Here is a 21716-nt window from a genome sequence, read left to right as displayed (position 1 = left end):
TTCTCATTCAACAACACTCCATTTTAGGAAGCCAGTGAGTTTTACCCTAAATTTCATGACATTAATGAAAACAAGGCTCAGATATTTAGCCCACAGTAAATGCAACTGGAAGGCCAGACATCCCAAGGCACCACCTAGGAAGTCTTCTTGGAAAAAGCCTAAACTGAGAATAATCAAGTCTTTAGATCTAACCACCCATTTATAGGACATACAGGGGTCCATATTCAATGACACTGCCAAGATAGAATTGCAAAGAACAGAATGTAGAATTCTCTGCCGGATAATTAGGATCCACTTTCTTCAATAAATACATACCAGGGAAAAGATAAAGGGGGAATTTACACATTAAAAGGGACTGAAGAGGCTCCTACAACCAAACACAATGTATAGCCTTTGTTTGGATTCTGATCTGAATGTTCCAGATGTAAAATAAAAAAAACATTAACAGCAAGTATATCATCTCGCCCTGGAGGATGCTTCAGATTGCTTCTCTGAAAGGACAGCAAGTTAAGAAGTTAGGGAAAGCTATACACTGACTAAAATTATCATTAAATTTCTGTAAGCATGCTGACTGCACTGTATATTTTATAAAAAGTGTTGCTTCCCTTTTTTTGATTGTGGTAGTAGTTACTCTGGTATGTGTGTTTGTCAGAATACATAGACCTGTATACCAAAAAGGATGTATTTCACTAAACATAAATCCTAACTTACAGAAGGGAAATGGCCATAGAAAACAATGGACAGAAAAGAACACCCTGAAGGTCAAAATCTGAGGTTTTGAAGGACAATGGTCAAAGCATTTCCAACTGCCATGAGCAGTGAGTGACGGACAGCTGCAGTGGGCTAACCCACGATTGTGCTCCCTGTGGAGCTGGGCATCCTGGCACTTCCTGCACAACAGAATTTGATCACTGCTATGGTACAATGACTGTTGTATCTTCCATTGCCTCTTCTGAATACGAGTTTAAGTGGTTGGATTCTGGCCATACTCCATAGGGTGTACTGGGTGTGTAAGTAGGGTGAAAGGAACAGGCAGACACATCTCTGGGCCATGAAAGCTACATCCAAACATGATAAAGACACATGCACAACACCCAGAATTCTGGAGTGTCTTGGGGAGTGGGTTAAGTATGCTTTGTGCGTGGAAACTAGAGTGTATTTGGACACTACAGAGGCTATATGAGTGGGACTGTGGTTGAAATGACTAGTTCATCCAATATCCATTTTCCCTTTTTTCCAAAGTAATAGAATTTAGGCTGGGCATCTGGTCATCCAAAATAAACACTACATTCACAGCCTGATTTTCAGTTAAGTGAGCTACTTGACCAAGTTGTAGACAATGGGTACCAGCAACTGTGATATATGCAGTTTCTAGATGGGGTTCTTTTTTAAATGTCTATTTATTTATTTTGAGAGAGGGAGAAAGGGAGAGAGAGAGAGAAAAATTGAAAGAGAAGCCATGTGAACAGGGGAGGGGCGGAGAGAGAGAAGGTGAGAGAGAATCCCAAGCAGGTTCCATGCTGAGTGTGGTGCCTGACTTGGGGCTTGATCCCATGACCCTGAGATCATGACTTGAGCCAAAACCAAGAGTCAGACATTCAACCAACTGAGCCACTCAGGCACCCCTTAGATGGTGTTAAGAAGAGATGTACACCTCTTTTGCACATTTTTCTCTTGCCCCTGCCTGTGGTGTACGTGCATGGGCTAGAAGTTTAGTAGCCACCTTGGACCTGACTGAGAAAACCTAATACCATGACACCCTGAACTCCCACAACCACAGAGGGCTGTACACTTAGATATTACATGAGGAAGAAATAACTTCCCCTCATTCATGCTGCTACTTTATTTTTGAAATTTAGCAGTTGTTCCTAATAGACATACATGTCTAGAGTTTCTGAACCAACAATTTCTCTGGGTGAGATTTATGGCTTTTGCACAACTGAGAGATGATCACATATTTGATCAATCTGATCAACTGCTAGTTGGTAAGGAGGGTATTCCATGCAGGTAAAAGAGATTCAATGGAGGGGATTAAGTGCCAGAACATCTTTAGGATGATAAAAGCAATGGGAGGGATTCAAAGGGCCAATATTGCAATTGAGTTCAAGAACACACCCTCTCAGAGGCAAACCACAAGAGACTCTTAAATACAGAGAACAGAGGGTTGATGGGGGAGGTGGGGGGAAGGGGAAAATGGGTGATGGGCATTGAGGAGGGCACTTGTTGGGATGAGCACTGGGTGTTGTATGTAAGCGATGAGTTATGGGAATCTACTCCCAAAGCCAAGAGCACACTGCATATACTGTGTGTTAGCCAACTTGACAATATTTATATTTTTATATATTTAAAAAATAATAAATAAACATACATACATACATATATTGGGTGAATTTAGACATTTTTTAAATGAAAAAAAAAAAAAACAAAAAACCACACCTGTTCAGCTGCAGACCAGGAATCAGGAAGCTGGATGAGGAAGCTGTTACAAATGCCTGTTGACTATCAAAGCAAATGACTAGGCCCTGCAATGCAGATTTTGGCTGCTACTGCTTGCAGTCACCTCTCCATCCACATGAAGCTAAGGACTAGATGTGACTCTAGACACTCATTTTTCTTTTCCTTTTTTTTTTGTTTTATTTATTCCTAGGCATCCAATTATTTTTTAAAAATTTTACCAAAGTTTACTATTTTATTTTTTAATATGAAATTTATTGTCAAATTGGTTTCCATACAACACCCAGTGCTCATCCCAACAGGTGCCCTCCTCAATGCCCATCACCCACTTTCCCCTCCCCCCCACCCCTATCAACCCTCAATTTATTCTCAGTGTTTAAGCATTTTCCAGGAGCAGAAGAAAGATGGTCTCCACCTTATTTCTATCTTCCAAATAACAGGCAAGTGAGTCTATTTTGAGGCATCTGATTTATACCCAGATTCTTAGTTGCAAACTAGACAGAGATACGTAGACTTTAGCTTTCTAGACTCTGGATATAAGAGGGTGGGGATAGGGACTAAGTCATGCTTCTATCTTCCACAGAAGGGCAGAACTAGTGGAAAGAACAGAAAAGTTGGACTTTTCTTTTGTCATTTGCAATAAGGGCTGATGTTACAGGGGCCCAAAAGGGAAAAATTAAGATAACCAAATAATTTTTTAAAAATGTTTATTTATTTACTTTGAGAGGGGGAGGCAGAGAGAGAGAGAGAGAGAGAGAGAGAGAGAGAGAAAATCCCAGGCAGGCTCTCCACTGTCAGTGCAGAGCTCGATGCATGGCTTGATCCCATGAACCATGAGATCATGACCTGAGCTGAAATCAAGAGTCAGATGCTTAACAACTGAGCCACCCAGGGGCCCCAACAACCAAAGAATTTTGAGTTTTAGAGGAACATCTTATTTTGTTCACTCTAAAAGTGTATTTCCCCATTATTTTGTTATTCAGAGAACAGGGGTCACCTCACCAGTTAGGAAGATGGGATAGATGTATCATCCGATGTACTTAGAATGGCAAATACCAAATTTGTTGTATGTATAGAACAGAGCTAAGTATTTTAAGTGAGGTTTGAGATTGTTTCAAATAAGAAAAAAGCCAATGACCAAAAAAATCAGAATTTATTTGAACTGTTATATTTTTTTGAACATCCACATCATTTTCTAATTAAAAAAAGAATATTCATTATAGTTTATGGAAACAGCCCTGAATACTCTAAATTATTAGCATATTTTCTTGAAAACATCTTTTTCCTAATATTCCATGGGTTCAATCTGATGATCTTGAAATGACTTGTTATCTTGGTCTTCATCATGGTTCTCGTTTTTCTCTTCATTTAATAATTTATATATACTCTCATTTTTCTGTTTAACATCACAAAGAATTGACTCCATAGAATAGCCAAATTCAATAAGGGCATATACTGTATCTCCACGTTGATAAAAATGCCCAATGGTATGCATAGCAACCAACTTGCCAGATGCATTAAACACTGGGGAGCCAGAGGACCCGCTGGAAAAACAAGTATCATAGCTAAGTGTATCTGTGCTCCAAACCTCTGATAGGAAACTTCGTTGGGTAAACATAGAGAAAGCATTATAAGTGGCAGCATGGGGACCTACCACCCCATCTTGATGATGCTCTGGGTACCTCTCTAACCGCCGATTTAGAGGAATCACAGCACAGCCATCTATTTTCTTGACCTGGCCTTCTGGGTGACCAATTAAATAAATCAAACCACTAGATGGTTGAGAGGAAATCTGTCCAAACAGGCCTGGAGGAAATCCATTTACGTTTTTTCTTAACTTTAAAATGGCGTAATCTAGAGTTCCATCAGACACTTCAAACCACGGCTCAATGGAAAACCAATCAACATCCATAGGACAGAACTTTTTATAAGCAAAAGTTACCTTTGCACATTTGCTTATTATATCTGGCCACAAACTTGGATCTGTGCCTTCTCCCACCATAAGATGTATTACATGTCGACAGGTGAAAACATAACCATGATTGAAGACAAAGCAAGTAGCGTTGCCTGTGTTTCCATTATTGTCCCATTTCATGAACCCAACTGACTTACTAAGATGAATAAGATCTTCACAGATTGCAACTGAAGTAGAATTTTCGGTCACTTTTCCAAAGTACTTTTTATAAATGTTGAATTGTTGAAATGGTAGCAGTTTGGTTTTCTTCTGTTCATCCTGAAAATACTTTCTCATCCAGAGAGTCTCTTCATTAAAATTTGGATACTGATCCATTATCACTTTGTCCAACCTTTGGAAATTCTTCAGCCAGAGGTTAGTTGCCGTCCTTTGGATATATTGATTAACATGTTCCATACCCGGATGGGGACTTTGCCTAACCTGTGAGTTGTTTCTCCTATATTTTCTGTTGAAACTATTATTGTAATAATTACTAATTCTGGAAACTGTCCGTTGTTTTTTACTTTCAATATCATGCCCTAGATTCTGAGCTGGGAGAATTTTTTCTCTGTTGTATTCTACATCTTCAGTCTCCCCATCTTCCTCTGGTTCGTGTTCCCTGATCTCAGACTGTATCAGATCCCAGGGACAGATTTCTTCAGTGGTATTTTCATTCTCCTGTTTAATATTCTTATGGGTACCTTTCCTGGCAACGTTTTTCTTAAAAATGTCCATTTCTAAGGTTTTTCCAGACACATAATCCACCAGGGAACGTTTTCCATGAATTATCTTATGATCTTCTATTATTTTCCATTTAAATTCATCCAGGTCAGACCGAAATCGGCCATCCTTGCTTAGAGCTTCTTTGATAGTCTCACCCTTTAGGGCATAGATACAAAGTGTAGTTCCTCTTTCATGAAGTTCCTTGATCTTAAGAATCTTCTTTATCCTCTTCCCAACAGCAACAATGTGAAAAAGAACGCATTCCATGTATGGATTTTCACACTGGCGCAAGATCTGATCACCTTCCTGGTTACCCTTTCTTTGACTAAATTTTATTTTGAAGTGGGACCCTGTAGGTAGGCACTTGAGAGGCATTCCTAAATTTATATATCCTTCTATTGTTTTTTCTTCAAAAACAAGAATGTGCTTATTCAAATGATTCTCCATCCTTTCACTGAAATTGTCATTAGCTCTCAGAGCTGAGTAGATACTCTCATCGGGTTTACCATGTGCTTTAAACATACTACGGTCAGATTTCCTCGAGTTTTCATTAAAAGTAAAAGTAAAATAACATTTTTTATGGGTGTCCCAGTCTGGGTTCTGGATTTCCACAGATGCTTCATGCTTGACTTCACTTTTAAGCTTACTGGTCCCGCCACACTCGTTTATGTCAGGTAGAAGATGAATAGCAAGTCTTCTAGGGCAGGTCTGCTTGATGGCCATATCCTTAGAAAAAAGGAAAGATTAAAAACATAATGAGAATCTCCTTTAATAATAATATTTCATGTTTGTCTAATTATAAAACTAGTAGCTATTCTGAATAAAAATTGAGTAATATACTGGATAATGAATAGTGGAGAAAAATTACCCATCATTATTCCATCACCAGAGATAACCATTCTACATTTTGTTTTATTCATTTCTTTTACTTTACGTGCAGATACAAACCTTAGGTTTCTGAAGTTGTGCTAAGCTGCATGAGTTTATTCTTTGCCAAGCAATCTGCCATTGGCTGACATGTCATTAAACATTTAAATTTAATGACATTACATGCCATCAAACAACCTTTGGAACACAATTTTGGGGGCCACAGGATATAGTTCACTGTACAATAATTTCTAATTCATTCTTCTGTAGCTGGATACTTAGATTGTCTCAAATTTTTATAGGACAAACATTTCTATATGTAAAACATTTTGGCTGAACATCTGGATATTTCCTTAGGCCAGATTCCCAGCTGTAGAAATACAGACACTAAGGTTATAAATGTACTTCACAACATATATGGTGCCCAGCTGCTTTCCAGAAAAATTGTGTCAACTCATGCTGCTCCTTTTCCCCTTGATGCCCAGAGACCAACCGTATGGTTGGCTCCTTCAGAGGATTTCAGTACTGTTATTTTAAATGTCTTCCAACTGATAGATGAAATGCCATTTAATTTGACTGCTTTTGTAAATTTACATTACTTATTTACTAGTAGAGCTGTACTTAGATCTGTGAGTTCGAGCCCTGAGTCAGGCTCTGTGCTGACAGCTCAGAGCCTGGAGCCTGCTTTGGATTCTGTCTCCCTCTCTCTCTACCCCTCCCCCACTCATGTTCTGTCTCTGTCTCTCTCAAAAATAAATAAACATCAAAAAATTTAAAAAAATAAACATTAGGAAAAAAAAAAAAAAGAACAGTGAATCTGGAAGACAGATCCAATCAAGTTTTGCTCAATTTTTAACAAAGGTATAAAGGCAATTCAGTGGAGAAAGGGTAGATGTTTCAACAAACTGTGCCAGATGCCATATACAAAATGAACAAACAAATGAACTAAGTAATTAGCCACTGTTTCCTATTACTATTTTATGATCCACATACTTCACCATACACACAAAATTAGTGCAAAGTGGGTCACAGACAAACCTAAAACTGTAAGGGTTCTTGATGAAAACTCACAAGAAAATTTTTGTGATCTTAGGTTTGGAAAGAGTTCTCTGATGATACAACCAAAAGCATAATCCAAAAAAGAAAAAAATGTTAAAATGCACTTCTTTAAAGTCAATAACTGCCCCCTGCCAAAAGATAGTATTCAGCAAATAAAAAGATAAGCCACAAACCGAGATAAATTATCCACAAAGATTACAAGAAAAGCAATCTGACAAAGGGCTCATTTCCAAAATATATAAAACACTCCCAAAACTCAACAACAAAAAATCAGAAAGACCAATATAAAAACAGGCCAAAGATTTTAACAGACACCTCACTGAAGAAGATACATAAATGCTATATAGAACATGAAAAGATATGCAATATCATTAGTCATTAGTGAAATGCATTTATACTACAAGGTGAGACCATTACATACTTCTCTGTTACACACTTATTCGAATGAGTAAAATCAGGAAAACTTTCAATACTGTATGTTGGCAAGAATGTGAAGCAGCTGGGACTCATACATTGGTGGTGAGGATACAAAATGATAGAGCCATTTTGAAAATATTTTGGCAATTTCCTATAAAGCTAAACATAGACTTACCCTATAACTTGGCAATTCTGCCTATAGGCAAGAACTCAAAAGCAATGAAAATGATATTCATACAAAAACTTGTATACAAATCCTCAAGGCAGCTTTACTTATACAAGACACAAATGGGTGGCTCAGTTGGTTGATCATCTCTGGCTCTTGGTTTCGGCTTGGGTCATGATCTCACCGCTAGTGAATTCGAGCCCAATGTCTGGCTCTGTGCTGAAAGTGTGCAGCCTATTTGGGATTTTCTCTCTCCCTCTCTCCTGTTCTCTCTCTCAAAATAAATATATATATAAAAAAAAGCCAAAACTGGGGAAAAAACCCAAACATCCTTCAATGGGTGAATGGATAAACTCTCATATATTCGTACTGTGGAATACTACCCAGCAATAAGAAAAAGCTACTGATACATCTAACCACCTGGATGAATCTAAAATGCCATGTTATATGTGAAAGAAGCCAGACCCAAAAGGCTTGATTCAGCATATGATTCTATTTACACGATTCTTTCAGCTCTGCACTCCTCTGTTTATAGAGTCTTAATGGTATTTAAACCCTATCCTTTTTCTTCTTTCTCCCTTTCTTGTTAAGTCCCTTATGCGTGTTTCCATTCTTTCTCTCCAGCTGCTTTTGGGGGGAGTGCTTTTTTCATACTGTCCCTCAACTCCATCCTCTCACTGCAAAACAGCTTCCTACCCTCCGTGGCTTCTCTCTCCCACAGTTCACCTCTCCACGCTGCATACCTGCCGAGTTCTGCAGTTCAAGTTGTGCAGATTGTGTTAATCCTCAGATCAATTTTCTAGGCGTGTAAGATGGTTTGGTGTTGATCTAGCTGCATTCAAGAACTAGAGAAGCAAAAAGCTTCCATGCTGCTCTGCCATCTTGGCCCCTCTCTATTTACATGACATTCTGGAAAAGGCAACACTTGGAGAACACATTGTTGATCACCAGGGGGTCAAGGTGAGTGTCAGACAAGGCAGAGCACAAGGGAATTATTTAAGCTGATGGAACTCTGTTGCATCTTGATTCTGGTCATGATTACAAGACCACAGGTAACTGTCATAGGCCAGAGAACTATATGTGGAAAAGATTTAATTTTACTGCATATATAATAAATAGGTTGAAAGTAGTGATAAAAGTTAAAGTCTTTCACACAACCAGTAAGATAACCAATCTTTTTTTATTCATTTGTTATCTTTTTAGTTATTTTCTCCTTTTCCAGCTTTTCCCAGATTTACTTATATTCTCCTTCTCTCTTGTCTTCTTTTAGATTTTTTCCCCCCTCCGCCTTTCACTTTCCCTCCAAATAGTTTGGAAACTTTACATTGTAGTTTTGTTGTAGAAGTGGATGCCTTAGACTAGTGCTGTTCAGATGGAGATCTCCAACATCTATCCTTCCGGATACGGCAGCCTCAGGGGAAGTATGCTTAGTGTGAGCAAGGGTCGGAATTCTTCACTTTCTTCATTATTTAACTTTAGATAAGTTGAATGTAAATTTAGATAGCCACATGCGGCTAGTGGCTACCATAGTGAACAGTGTAGCCCTTTAACGTGAATATTTAGCTTAGAGTTTAAATTAAATCTCCTCCTTAAAGATACAAGGATAAAGCCTGTATATAACTTCTCCTTCACTTACAGAATGAAACCCAAATACTTAAGCATGGGGTTCAAAGAAGAGGAAGATACCGCAGCTCTTTTCCAGAAAGCCACTGCACCTCTCTCCCGTTTTGTCGCAGCCATACATGTGTACAAAAGCGAATTTGCGCCAGCTCAGGGACAGGCCTCGCTTGCCGGAAGTGCCTCCTCAATCACACGGTTTTGTGCAGGAATGGCTGAGCTATGTAGCGTGGAAGGGTTAGATGCAAAAGGAAGTCTTCTCAGGGTACCAGGATGGACTCATTATTTGAATGGTAGCCAATGCAGGTATGCACTCTGAACTTACTGGAGTTCTGTCGTCACTATGCAGAAGGCCAGACAGAGGCCAACAACAAACAGCAGAGCCCAGAGATTGGAAACAAAGGAGTCCTTGAAGCCAGGTGTACTGCTGCATTAAAGCTCCGCTGAACTCTGCACTTGTCAGACAGATGAACCAATGAATCCGTTTTATTTTCTCCCAGGGCTAAACATTTCCTCTTTTGAAACGATACTGTACAAGCGAAGTAAATATTAGCAAATAATGCTAATAACGAGATTTCACCGTACCGAATCTTCAGGGTGATGTCTCAAATTTTAACGTGCCTAAGAATCACCCGGGGGGTCTTGTGAAAATGCAGATCACAGAGAGGTCTCAGGAGATAGCAATGCTGTTGCTGCTGTGTGTGGACCACACCTGGAACAGCAAGGCCACAGAGGTCCCTAATCTAGAGCAGCACTGTCCAATGGAACTTTCTGCAATGATGAAAATGTTCTATATCTGCTTGTCTAGTACGGCAGCCATTACCCACATATGGCTACTGGGCCCTTGAAATGTGGCTAGTGAACAGAGGAAATTAATTTTAAATTTTATTTAATTTTAATCCAATGAAACCATTTTATTATTTCACAAGTAGAGGATTCTTTTTGAGAAAATAAAAGTTCTAATGGAAATAAAGCCTACTATAATCTTCTACCAAAATACCTCTCCAGCACTATTAGCCGACATTCTCGAATTCTTACATATGATCAAATCTAACTATACTGCTCCCAAATATGTTTTTATGTGTATATGACTTTACTCACACTCTTCCCTCACGCGGGATACACTTACCTGGTGAAATTCTATTCACTAAGAGCAAGTCTCATATGATCCTGCCTTAATTTCTTGAGTGTGAATTAAGCACTCTTCTCTCCGCACTCCAAAAGCACTTGTTTATATCTTGATTTGGTATTAACGATTTGCATACTTTGTGTTGGTCAAAAGCTGGCTGTGAAGTCTGAACCCCCAGATTCAAATCCTTGCCCTAACGTTCATTATTTTTGCAACTTTAAGAAAGTTGGGTTTCAGTTTCTTCATTTTTAACATAGGGATGAGGGGTGCCTGGGTGGCTCAGTCAGCTGAATCTTACTTTGGCTCAGGTCATGATCTCAAGGATTTGTGGGTTTGAGCCCTTCATTGGGCTCACTGCTGCCAGCGTGGAGCCCACTTTGGATCCTCTATCTTCCTCTCTCTCTGCACTTCGCCCGCACATTCTCTCTCTCTCTCTCTCAAAAATAAATAAATCTTTAAAAAGTAAAATAGGGATGATAACACCATGTATTGTTTTATTAAATGTCAAATGAGATAATCCATAGGAAGTGACAAAAATAATTCCAGGTACACACTAATTTCTCAGTAAGCATGAACTGTATTTCTTGTTTTTTGCCTGTCTGTCCTTCTGATATCAAGTGTCTACACTGTTTGTCAGTGATCCTGTTGTCTAAAACGGCACACTTTGCATTGTTGATTCATACACTATCATTTGGCTTTACACAAACACTTATATGTGTGATCTCTCCAAATATATTTTTCACAACACGGAAGAAGGGTTTATAACTGCCATCCTCTATGAGCGTATCCCCTTCCAGAATCCTGATAGCATGCTAAGGTTAGGTATGCTGCTCTAGCAAAGAGTTGTTAAAAAGTGGACACACCTTTGAAACTTCAGGTCTGGTACTCTGGCCATTTTCTGTAGCACTGGATGACTGGTTCTCTTCAGGCTTCATGGAATTCATGATGCGTTCACAGAAAATATGACTCACTTCCGCTTCCAGCCAAGTTACAGAAACAAGGACTGGATTTACCTTCCCACTTAGAATGACTTAAAAAAAAAAAAAAAAAAAAGAATACAGTATGTGAAACAACTTTCAAACACTGGGCACCAGGCAGTGCGGAACAGTGATTTCCCATCCTTCAGAGAGCGAAACCAAATGAGGTAATCCCTATGGCCGTCTAGCTTTCCACCTGGGGGGTGTTTCCAGACCATCTCTCAGGGAAGGGACACACAATGGAGCCTGGCAGTTTCCCTTGAGTTGAGAAGACAAACTCAGGGTCATGGGAGGCCTATGTGGCTGGAGTTTGTGGGGCAGAGTACTAGAGAGAAGAGAGCGACAGCCACCCAGAGAATCCGAGATCTGCAGTGGGTACCCCTTGACATTTCAGCCAAATATCAGTCAGTGCATACGTGCTGATGAAGCTTTCAGAAGCCAGGGGAAGAATCACCTAAAGGGAAAAGATGGAATAATTCTGACCTCCTGTAACTGAGGACATTGACAGATACAGTACACCCTAGGATTACTGCGGCTGACTGCTTGAGAGATCTCAGGCCAGGGTGCAGGGGACGCTGCAAACGGCAGAGCCAGGTGTAATCCCTGATAGGAGGGAGAGAGAGAGAGAGAGGAAGTTGGCACGTGTTCACGTTCACAGGACACAGAAGGGAAAGACCCACACAGACAGAACTCTGGATACAGGAAGAGGGTTCCCCTCAGGCATTCGGGTGACAACTGATCAGAGCAGCAATGGAAGAAACCAGGTAAGGCCAGGAAAGAACCACCCCAAAACGTCAAACCCTCTCCCTACACCCCTCCTGGGGATCTCGGTTTCCTCGTTTGTAAATTAAGGAATCTGGTGTAAACCAAACTTTTATTGTTCCTGTGAATTACCCACTCTGGGCTTGTTAAAAAGGAAGATACCACATCCCACCCTCAAAGATCAGGATTCAGTACCTCTGGACTGCAGTTACAGAATCTGCGCTTTAACACCGCCCCCCCCCCAACACCCCCGCACAACACTCGGTGGCGGAAGCAGCTTCCTAGCTGATCTCAATGTGTCTTTCCAGGAGTAAAACTCTTGACCTCTGAAGCTGGGGGACGGAAAGTGGGTTCCCACAATGGGAGGCTGCCTATCCCCCCACCCTCAAAACCTCTTTGGCTCCGGATCAAGGTCCTTCTGCCTAGTGCCCTTGACAACCACCCCCTAAGGGCTCCACGTCCGACTCAGGACCAGAGCGCTACTCACGGATGCGAAGAATCTGTCCAACGGTGCGGGTACCGCTGTCTGGGATTCGCAAGAGCTACAAAGCACCGGGCTCAGCGGCCTCTCTTCCGGACCTCTTCCCTCCGGGAAGTGCGAGTCCGCCCTCCCGCGCTCGGCGCCCAGCCAGCAGGAGGCTAGGGGGCGGAGGCTGGTTGTGCTCATTCATTGGCCAGTAACTCATTCACTTCGGGAACCGATTGGCCGAGTCCGGCCACCCAGCGGGCGGGCGGGAAAGGCTGGGCTTTGACCCAGTCCGAAGGGCTGGCGAGTCCCAAGGCGGGATTCTCCGAATGTGCCCGCGTGCGCGCCATCCCGGAGCTGGTGATGCGGCTCAGTCCCTCCTAGGCACGTACTCCCCACCCTGGCCGACGGTCAGCATCTTGTTCCGGGACCCACTGCGCAGTCTCCTCCCGCCCTCCCTCCCTAGAGCCTCGGCGCCGCGGCCGTCGTGGGGGGGAGTGCCTCGAGCCAGCGCGGGAGTGGGAGGAGCCGGAGGTTGGCGCTCTCGCGGGGCTGGAGCTGCGCGCCCAGCGTCGGGAGCAGCTGGACGAACGGCCTTCCTGCCAGGTGGGCGGCGGCGGCGACGGCGCGAGGAGCAGCCCGGGCGCGACGCGGCGGCCGCTGCAGAGCTGGCCGGGATCGGGCAGAGGCCCCGCCAACACCCGCGGGCGTCCGGACGGGCGCCGCACCGGCTTCCAGCGGACGAAAGGGCCCAAACCGGGCAGCGGCGCTCCTGCTTCCGGTCTAGCGGGACTTGGCGCCCCCCAGCAAATGAGCCAACCTCGCCGAGAGACTAATGCACACACTCAGACCAAACCAAGAAGCCCAGAGATCGAACCCTCTCCCCCAGTCCCCTCCCCTGTGACTCGCGGTTCCGAAGAGCCCGATTTCATCCCTCTTACAGGGAAATCCGCCCAGCGGGGTCCCAGGGGCCTGTAGGCATTTCCCGCTCTGCGCCTGGAGATGGATGTACACTTTAGTTCAGCCCCTATTCCCAGCGGAGTGGTGTTTGGTAGTAGACTTATTTGGGTCTCATTTGATCTTTGCAGTCACCTCTTGAGTTAGGTGCGACTTTTGCACCCATTTCACGGGATAGTTTGCGCAAGACCACGGGACTAGTTGGGGGCGGCGGTGTCCGCGAGTAGTTTTAACCTTAGAGCCTCACAGCTTCTTGCAGGGAGACAGGGAAGTTCACTCCCCTCACGGGGGTCTTGATTACCAATTTGTAACTTAAACGGATCTGGCCATTTGTGATTCACCGTCCATTCGTGTCCAAACATCACTTGGGTAGCTTTAAAACCCGCGGACACTCAGACCAGTGCTTCGCAAAGTTTATGATGGATCAGGATCCTCTGGTGAGCTTGTCGAAATACATTTCTGAGCTCCCTCTGTTAGAGATCCTGACTCGGTAAGGCTGGAGTGTGGCCCGGTAATTTGCATTTCTCAAAAGGTACTGTCAGTGCTGCTGGTGGCCATCTTTAAGTCCAATTGTTAATTTCATTGACCAAAAAGTACTCTGAGCATTTACAAACGTTAACTAGTTTTATCCTCTAACAACCATAGGAGGCAGCTGCCGTTATCCCCATTTCAAAAGAAATTGTGGCCACAGAGAGACAGCAAGCAATTGGCCTGAAGACAAACAGCTATCGGCAAGGCTAGGATTACGACCCAAACAGGCAGGCAAGGTGTCCTGAGCCACTACCCATTGCTTCTCCACTGTTGTTCCAATCAGTCTCCACGACCCCAGCACACTCCAGCCCTTTCCAGCCCCGCTCCCCTCCAGTTGCGCTCCCCACCGCCCTTACCAGTACCTCTGTGTCCCTCCCTCTGCGCTCCAGGGCTTTCTTAGACGCAGCTCTTGGGAATGGGGTCAGTACGGACAGTCCCCTGGCAGGATCGCCCAGGCAGGTGAACAGAGCCACTAGGAACAGAGCCCAGTCTTCTAGAACAGCGGATACTCGCTGCGGGCAAAGGATCTTCCACCGCGGACGGAGTTCCGCGCGCGGCCTGCAGATGGCGCCAGAGGACGTGCCTGGTGGAAAAGGGAGGGAAAAGGAGGCGGGGAAAGCGAGTGAGGATTGACACTCATTATGGCCAAAGGCAGCGCGATGTTGGTTTGCCCACTCTTCCGTTTTCTGGCGCCCAAGATCTTCCCACTCCTTTAAGGGGTGCATTTGTGGGACCGAACAGACAGGTGGGAGTGGCCTATGCCGCGTCACGTGCTCCCTGAAGGTACACGTGTACGTCCAAGGTTGCTCTAACTCAGGCTGGCTTAACCCCTTTTTTCCAATTTACCTCGCTCTCAGTTAACTAAGGCCCACTTAACCTGTCTCTCCGTGCATTTGTCTGTCTATCACTCTTGGGTCCTCGGAGTTTTTGTAACAGTCATCGAGGGGGCAAAGCCAGCATGGTGCCTCATTGCCTTAGCAAATAAGTATTTCCGGGTGCTGATAATGGGGAGTGGGCTGAGTGGGAGTGGGGGTCAGGAGAGCAGAGTGGAGAAAACAGGTGGGAAGCCTCCACTGAACATCGGGCGCTGTGTTTTCGAAATTGTCTGGAGGATTGTCTCATTTCATCTTTCTATTTAATTCATTTTCAATTTCACAGGTTAGAAAACGAGGTAAATAAATCATCCAAGAGTAGTCCTTGAATGATTTCAACTCGTGTCAGACGCCAAAGCTGAGGTCCTTTATTGTGCCCAGGCTGCCTTTGTGGCATTTCAATGCACGAAGGTCCAGTGAATCACCGCTCCACCCTCATTCATCTTTCTATCCATTCGTTCATCTATTCATTTATTAGGGACCCATCTGCACGCCATGGGTCTAGTTGCTATTGAAAATACAGAGGAATAGGAACTGTGCTGTAAATTACAAGAAAAAGAGATATACACAGCATGTTGATACCTGTTTTGTTCCAAATAATATGAGGGAGAAAATCTACCCTGGTGTTCCAGATCATTGCCTTAGGCTGTAGTAATCTTTGAACTTTTATTTTCCCGTTCCTGTAATTTTTAAAAATTGAGTATTCGCCCCATCTATTTTTATTTACCTTATATATTTTATTTAATTTTTAAAAATTTATTTTTTTGAGAGCAAGAGAGAGGGGGGTGAGGGGCAAAAAGGGAGAGAGAGAATCCCAAGCAGGATCGTCACTGTCAATGACTCTGGCAGAGCCAGACTCTGGGATAAATCTCATGAACCGTGAGATCATGACCTGAGCCAAGATCAAGAGTCAGATGCTTAACCCACTGGGCCACCCAGCCCCCTAATATATTTTAATAATTAACATTAAATGTTAGGCGCATGTGATTTTTATGTTATAGGTAAAAATGTAAATGGGGGTTCAAATAGATTCTTCATTCACCCCAAAGGACCATCTCGGTCACATCCTGAAGTGCTTCCTCAGTCTGGAAACTTCTACCTTGATTATGTGCCTGGCTGTCTTCTTTCTTCAGAACACCACCAGGTTTTCAGGGTGTCCTTCTCTGACTACTTCCTATAGAATATGACCTTCCCCCCCTCTGTTTTTTTCTGTCCCCTTATTCTGCTTTATTTTTTCATATACTATATCTCGATGTATAATAGACAGGATTACTTTGCTTGGTTAGTTTTGCCTCCTTGCATCAGAATCTAGCTTCTAGAAGAACAAGAAGGAGTCCTTAGTGCTGGTAACTGTGGGAGGAAAGCAACAGAGCAGAAGGGTGGGAGGTGGAGGTTCCAGAAACCCTGGGGCTGAGGTGGGAGAACAGGGAAGATGGGAGACTCTTTGTTCATGCCCCCTTTGGCTCCTCCATTCTTGCAATTGTCAGGGCCAGGGGCACCTAACTCTTCCCTCTGGCCCTGTTAACAGCAGTCTCTTCCTCTTCTCTCTGATTTTTCAGCCCCTACCCCACAGTAGGAAATGTGGATGCCCCATACACAGGTACCTCCAGGAAGACTCAGTTATAGTTCCAAGAAAAATTCTGTTGTTGTCTCTCTCAGCATCTTCTGTGTTAAGGTGCTTGTACAAAGTGTTCTGGGATGGGAGCCAGAAGATGTAATCTCTGCCCGGATTTGCCCCTGAAGAAAGAAAGATTACACAGCGTGATTGAATAGCCTGTCCTCACATTAGCTGACCTACTCCCTATACAGGAGCCAAGGACATCTGAGAGTTGACCCTGAATTGAACTTCTTACCCAAACTGTGTCCTGAACTAATGATGAACGAATCTTGTGAGTGTGCCGGTTTCAGTGTGATGTATGGAGAACATCCTGAGAAATCTACACAGGGTATAGAGGTTATTATATGATTTATAATCAGTGGGAACCAGTCATACATCCCTGAAGAGCTAGCATAGCTAGCCAGGGAAAAAGTTGAGCACAGATATGCACTGGCTTCTCTGTGACATAGCACCTCTTGCTGTGGGTGGGCCTAGAAGCTTCCCCCACACCCCTGAGGTCATCGCAGCACCGCTGAAGAGGGATACGTTCTGTTGCCTCTGTCCAGGCTTACATCACCATAAAGTCAATATTGGGCTAAGCCCTACTTGATCTTGTGCTTTTGACTGTTAATCACAGTCCGAAACTCCCCATTATTAGTCATCCACTTCTTATTAGCTGAATGACCTTGAAGAAGTTACCTTCTTTCTTTGAGCCTCAGGTTCGTCACGTCTAAGAAGGAAGAAATACAATGTCATCAGCCTCACACGTGGGGTCCCAGGGTGTCAGTCCTCTGAGGATCAGAGAAAGATATTTGTGGTTTTGGGAGACTTCAGAAATCCTATTACTGACATACTCATGTGTAGAAAATACTGGAGGAAGAATTGTAACCTAACAGTAAGTAAATAGGAACACAGACCTCAGACAGGAGCAGATAACAAAGACAGGAAACAGTGGTGAGCAAAAAAGGTCTGGCCAATTTTATTTTATTTTTGTTTTATTTTTTTATGTTTTATTTATTGAGAGAGAGAGACAGAGCATAAACGGGGGAGGGGCAGAGAGAGAGGGAAACACAGAATCCAAAGCAGGCTCCAAACTGTCAGCATAGAGTCTAACGCGGGGCTCAAACTCACAAACCACAAGATCATGACCTGAGCTGAAGTTGGACGCTTAACCGACTGAGCCACCCAGGTGGCCAATTTTATGTAGATGGTTAAATCTCACTGACCATGATAGACTCTCTGGAAATGACTAACAACAAGAGAGGTCTACCATATCTTGCCTGAGCCACCCAGAGTTGTGCTCTGGGCCAGAAGGGCTGGAGGAGTGAGGTGTTTGGTCTCAGCCATCTCACTCACTCCTCTGGGTGTGATGAGGAAGGAGGATAGGGAATGAATCTTCCTGAAAGACACCATCTTATTGGGGTCCGTGGGAAGCACAGGGAGAGGACCTGGTACTTTGTTTCCTACAGTAGAAGAGAAATTTGCATTCAGTTATGATACTAGGAAAAATATTAGTGATCAATACAAAGTTAAAAAGGGACTATGATGATAAGTAAATTAAGATTCTTTAGTGGAGGCAATATCACCTTTGAAAAATGTTATCTTTTGAATACTACAGGGTATACTTTTTAAAAGAAAAAAAAAACAACCTCTACAAGGGAAATAAATTTTCATCCCATTCTCTAGATGCTCTACCTTTCCAGAGATAATCTGTGATGGCATAAGCATAAGAACTCATTTTCAATGTATTTTCACAGCAACAAAGAAGCTCAGTGTTCATGCATAAGAAAACTGGTGGATCTGGCTTGAAGTGAAAAATTTATCTGAGATACATTTCTCATGGATAGCTTTTGAAAGGTCTGTGAGGATGCTCAAAAGGGGGTTCACAAGTGTTCTACACCACATGGGTTTGGGGAACAGGAAGATAAAGATTTGGATTAAATCTAGATGAAATCAGGGGCCAAAGAGTATGGTAGAGGGGTCTGTGTGTGTGTGTGTGTGTGTGTTGGAATGGAGGGACAAATGGAAGCCCAAGGGTGGCAAGGGAGGTGCTATGGTCTCCAGATCTGGTGTAGGACCTTGGAAAGACAAACTGGTCTGAAGGGTTGGTGCCTTTACTGTTTTTTAAATATTTTTATTCTCACTCCTGGGCATTACTGTTAAATTAAAAAAATTTTTTTAAGTTTATTTATTTATTTTTATAGGTGGAGGGAGAGGCAGAGAGAGGAGAGACAGAGAATCCCAAGCAGGCTCTGTGCTGTCAGCACAGAGCCCAACGCAGGGCTTGAACTCCCGAACTGTGAGATCATGACCTGAGCCAAAACCAAGAGTTGAACGCTTAGCTGACTGAGCCACCCAGGAGCCCCATCACTGTAAAAATCTCACCCTTGAGCACACGGGCTACTCTTCCCATGATGACAAGGCAAGGCTTGGTTGGCAGGGGCTTCTGCTGGAATCCCTAGGTTTTTCCTGTGAGAAGGGGGCTCCTTCAGGTAAGGAAGGGTGGGGGGAGAAATGGTCCCTCCTCACCTACTGCCTCTCCTCTGTACCCTAAACACAGCACAGCAAGTTTACCTTCAGGGACAGCCCACTGGGATCAATGGTAGGGCTGCCCCTGTTCCTGAAGCCAGGCCTCCACGAAGGTAAGAGAAAAAAATGGCTTGCTGTGTCAAGGGAAGACTCAGATGCAAAGCCTGAGACTCGGGTAGTATTTCAGGGGAGTTTAGTGTCCACGGGAAAGCAGGATGCGCCCAGGTTCATGGGCCGGCAAGGGCAACTACTTGAGGTACACATGAGGGCGCTGGTGCGACGTGGGGACTGGGGTCTGCCTGGGAGAAGGGGTGAGGACAGCGTCCCAGGTGGAGAGGGGAATCAAGGTGGTGAACCAAGTTACACGTGCTTGTCTTCTTCACACCAATAGCTGTATTCGATCATTGAAAAAATAAAAAGAAATAAAGCCAGAATAAATCTGCAACAGCAGAGCAAAGGAAAACAAAATGTGCTGTCAGTGGGCCAGAGATTTTGAGTAGACGGATGAACCTGCAGGAAAACCCCAGGTCAAAACACGTGAGGGGGCAGACCTGCTGTGGAGAAAGAAACTGTAAAAAAAACTTTCAAAGGCAAACCATGAGAGACTCTTAAATACAGAGAACAAACTGAGGGTTGATGGGGCAGGGGAGAGGGGAAATGGGTGATGGGCATTGAGGAGGGTACTTGTTGGGATGTGCACTGGGTGTTGTATGTGAGCAATGAATAATGGGAATTTACCCCCCAAACCAAGAGCACACTGTATACACTGTATGTTAGCCAACTTGACAATAAATTATATTTAAAAAAAACATTCAAGTTCGGGGATGGGGATACAGCACATCTGTATCCCTTGGATAACTACCTAGTAGTGCAATTGCTTGGACATAGGGTAGTTATATTCTTAGTTTTTTTCAGGAAACTCCATACTGTTTTCCAGAGTGGCTGCATCAGCTTGCATTAGCACCAATAATGCAAAAGAGATCCTCTTTCTCCACACATTGCCAACATGTTGTTGCCTGAGTTAATATTAGCCATTCTGACAGGTGTAAGGTGGTATCTCATTGTGGTTTTGATTTGTAGTTCCCTGATTATGAATGATGTGGAGCATTTTTTATGTGTCGGTTTGCCATCTGGATGTCTTCTTTGGAGAAGTGTCTATTCATGTCTTTTGCCCATTTCTTCACTGGATTCTTTGTGTTTTGGGTGTTGAGTTTGATAAGTTCTGTATAGGTTTTGGATACTAACCCTTTATCTGATATGTCATTTACAAATATCTTCTCCAAATCTGTCAGTTGCCTTTTAGTTTTGCTGCTTGTTTCCTTTGCTGTGCAGAAGCTTTTTATTTTGATGAGGTCCCAGTAGTTCATTTTTGCTTTTGTTTCCCTTGCCTCCAGAGACGTGTTGAGTAAGAAGTGGCTGGGGCCAAGATCAAAGAGGTTTTTGCCTGCTTTCTCCTAGAGGATTTTGATGGCTTCCTGTCTTACATTGAGGTCTTTCATCCATTTTGAGTTTATTTTTGTGGATGGTGTAAGAAAGTGGTCCAGGTTCATTCTTCTGCATGTCACTGTCCAGGTTTCCCAGCACCACTTGCTGAAGAGACTGTCTTTATTCCATCGGATATTCTTTCCTGCTTTGTCAAAGATTAGTTGGCCATACGTTTCTGGGTTCTTTATTCTGTTCCATTGATCTGAGTGTCTGTCCTTGTGCCAGTACCATACTATCTTGATGACTACAACTTTGTAGTATAGCTTGAAGTCTGGGGTTGTGATGCCTCCTGCTTTGGTTTTCTTTTTCAAGATTGTTTTGGCTATTTGGGGTCTTTTCTGGTTCCATACAAATTTTCCTGTATGGAAAAATCCATACAGGATTATTTGTTCTAGCACTGTGAAGAATGCTGGTGTTATTTTGATAGGGATTGCATTCAATATGTAGATTGCTTTGGGTAGTATCGTCATTTTAACAATATTTGTTCTTCCTATCCAGAAGCATGCAATCTTTTTCCATTTTTTGGTGTATCCTTCAATTTCTTTCATAAGCTTCCTATAGTTTTCCGTGTATAGATATTTCGCCTCTTTGGTTAGATTTATTCCTAGGTATTTTATGGTTTTTGGTGCAATTATAAATGGGATCGATTCTCTGATTTCTCTTTCTGTTGCTTCATTGTTGGTGTATAGGAATTCAACCAATTTCTGTGTGTTGATTTTATATCCTGCAACTTTGCTGAATTCATGTATCAGTTATAGCAGTTTTTTGGTGGTATCTTTAGGGTTTTCCATATAGAGTATCATGTCATCTGTGAAGAGTGGAAGTTTGACCTCCTCCTGGACGATCTGGATGCCTTTTACTTCCTTGTGTTGTCTGATTGCAGAGGTTAAGACTTCCAATACTATGTTGAATAACAGTGGCAAGAGTGGACATCCCTGTCTTGTTCCTGACCTTAGGGGGAAAGCTCTCAGTTTTTCCCCATTGAGGATGATATTAGCGTTGGGTCGTTCATATATGGCTTTTATGATCTTGAGGTATGCTCCTTCTATCCCTACTTTCTTGAGAGTTTTTATCAAGAAACGATGCTGTATTTTGTCAAATGCTTTCTCTGCATCTATTGAGAGGATCATATGGTTCTTGTCCTTTCTTTTATT

General features: G+C 43.1%; 1 protein-coding gene across 1 annotated transcript; it reads right to left on the bottom strand.

The window, feature by feature from the left end:
- Positions 1-3295: 3295 nt before the first annotated feature.
- FAM111B (FAM111 trypsin like peptidase B) lies at positions 3296-13019 on the bottom strand. Its single transcript, XM_042906356.1, has 3 exons — positions 12613-13019; positions 11250-11416; positions 3296-5857 (listed from the first exon to the last, which is right to left on the bottom strand). Exons 2-3 carry the CDS (start codon positions 11328-11330, stop codon positions 3740-3742), a joined length of 2199 nt encoding a protein of 732 aa, XP_042762290.1. The 5' UTR covers positions 11331-11416; positions 12613-13019; the 3' UTR covers positions 3296-3739.
- Positions 13020-21716: the final 8697 nt, after the last annotated feature.

Source organism: Panthera leo, chromosome D1, assembly GCF_018350215.1.
Source record: "Panthera leo isolate Ple1 chromosome D1, P.leo_Ple1_pat1.1, whole genome shotgun sequence".
Taxonomy (NCBI): Eukaryota; Metazoa; Chordata; class Mammalia; order Carnivora; family Felidae; genus Panthera; species Panthera leo.
This window is presented reverse-complemented; position numbering and strand designations above follow the sequence as displayed.

What these genes read in the sequence shown, in the direction of transcription:
- FAM111B (XM_042906356.1), bottom strand. Translation starts at nt 11,330, where the DNA reads ATGAATTCCATGAAGCCTGAAGAGAACCAGTCATCCAGTGCTACAGAA. An exon ending in CCAGACCTGAAGTTTCAAAG is followed by an intron (nt 5,858 to 11,249) that starts GTGTGTCCACTT and finishes CTTTTTTCTAAG; the next exon opens with GATATGGCCATCAAGCAGAC.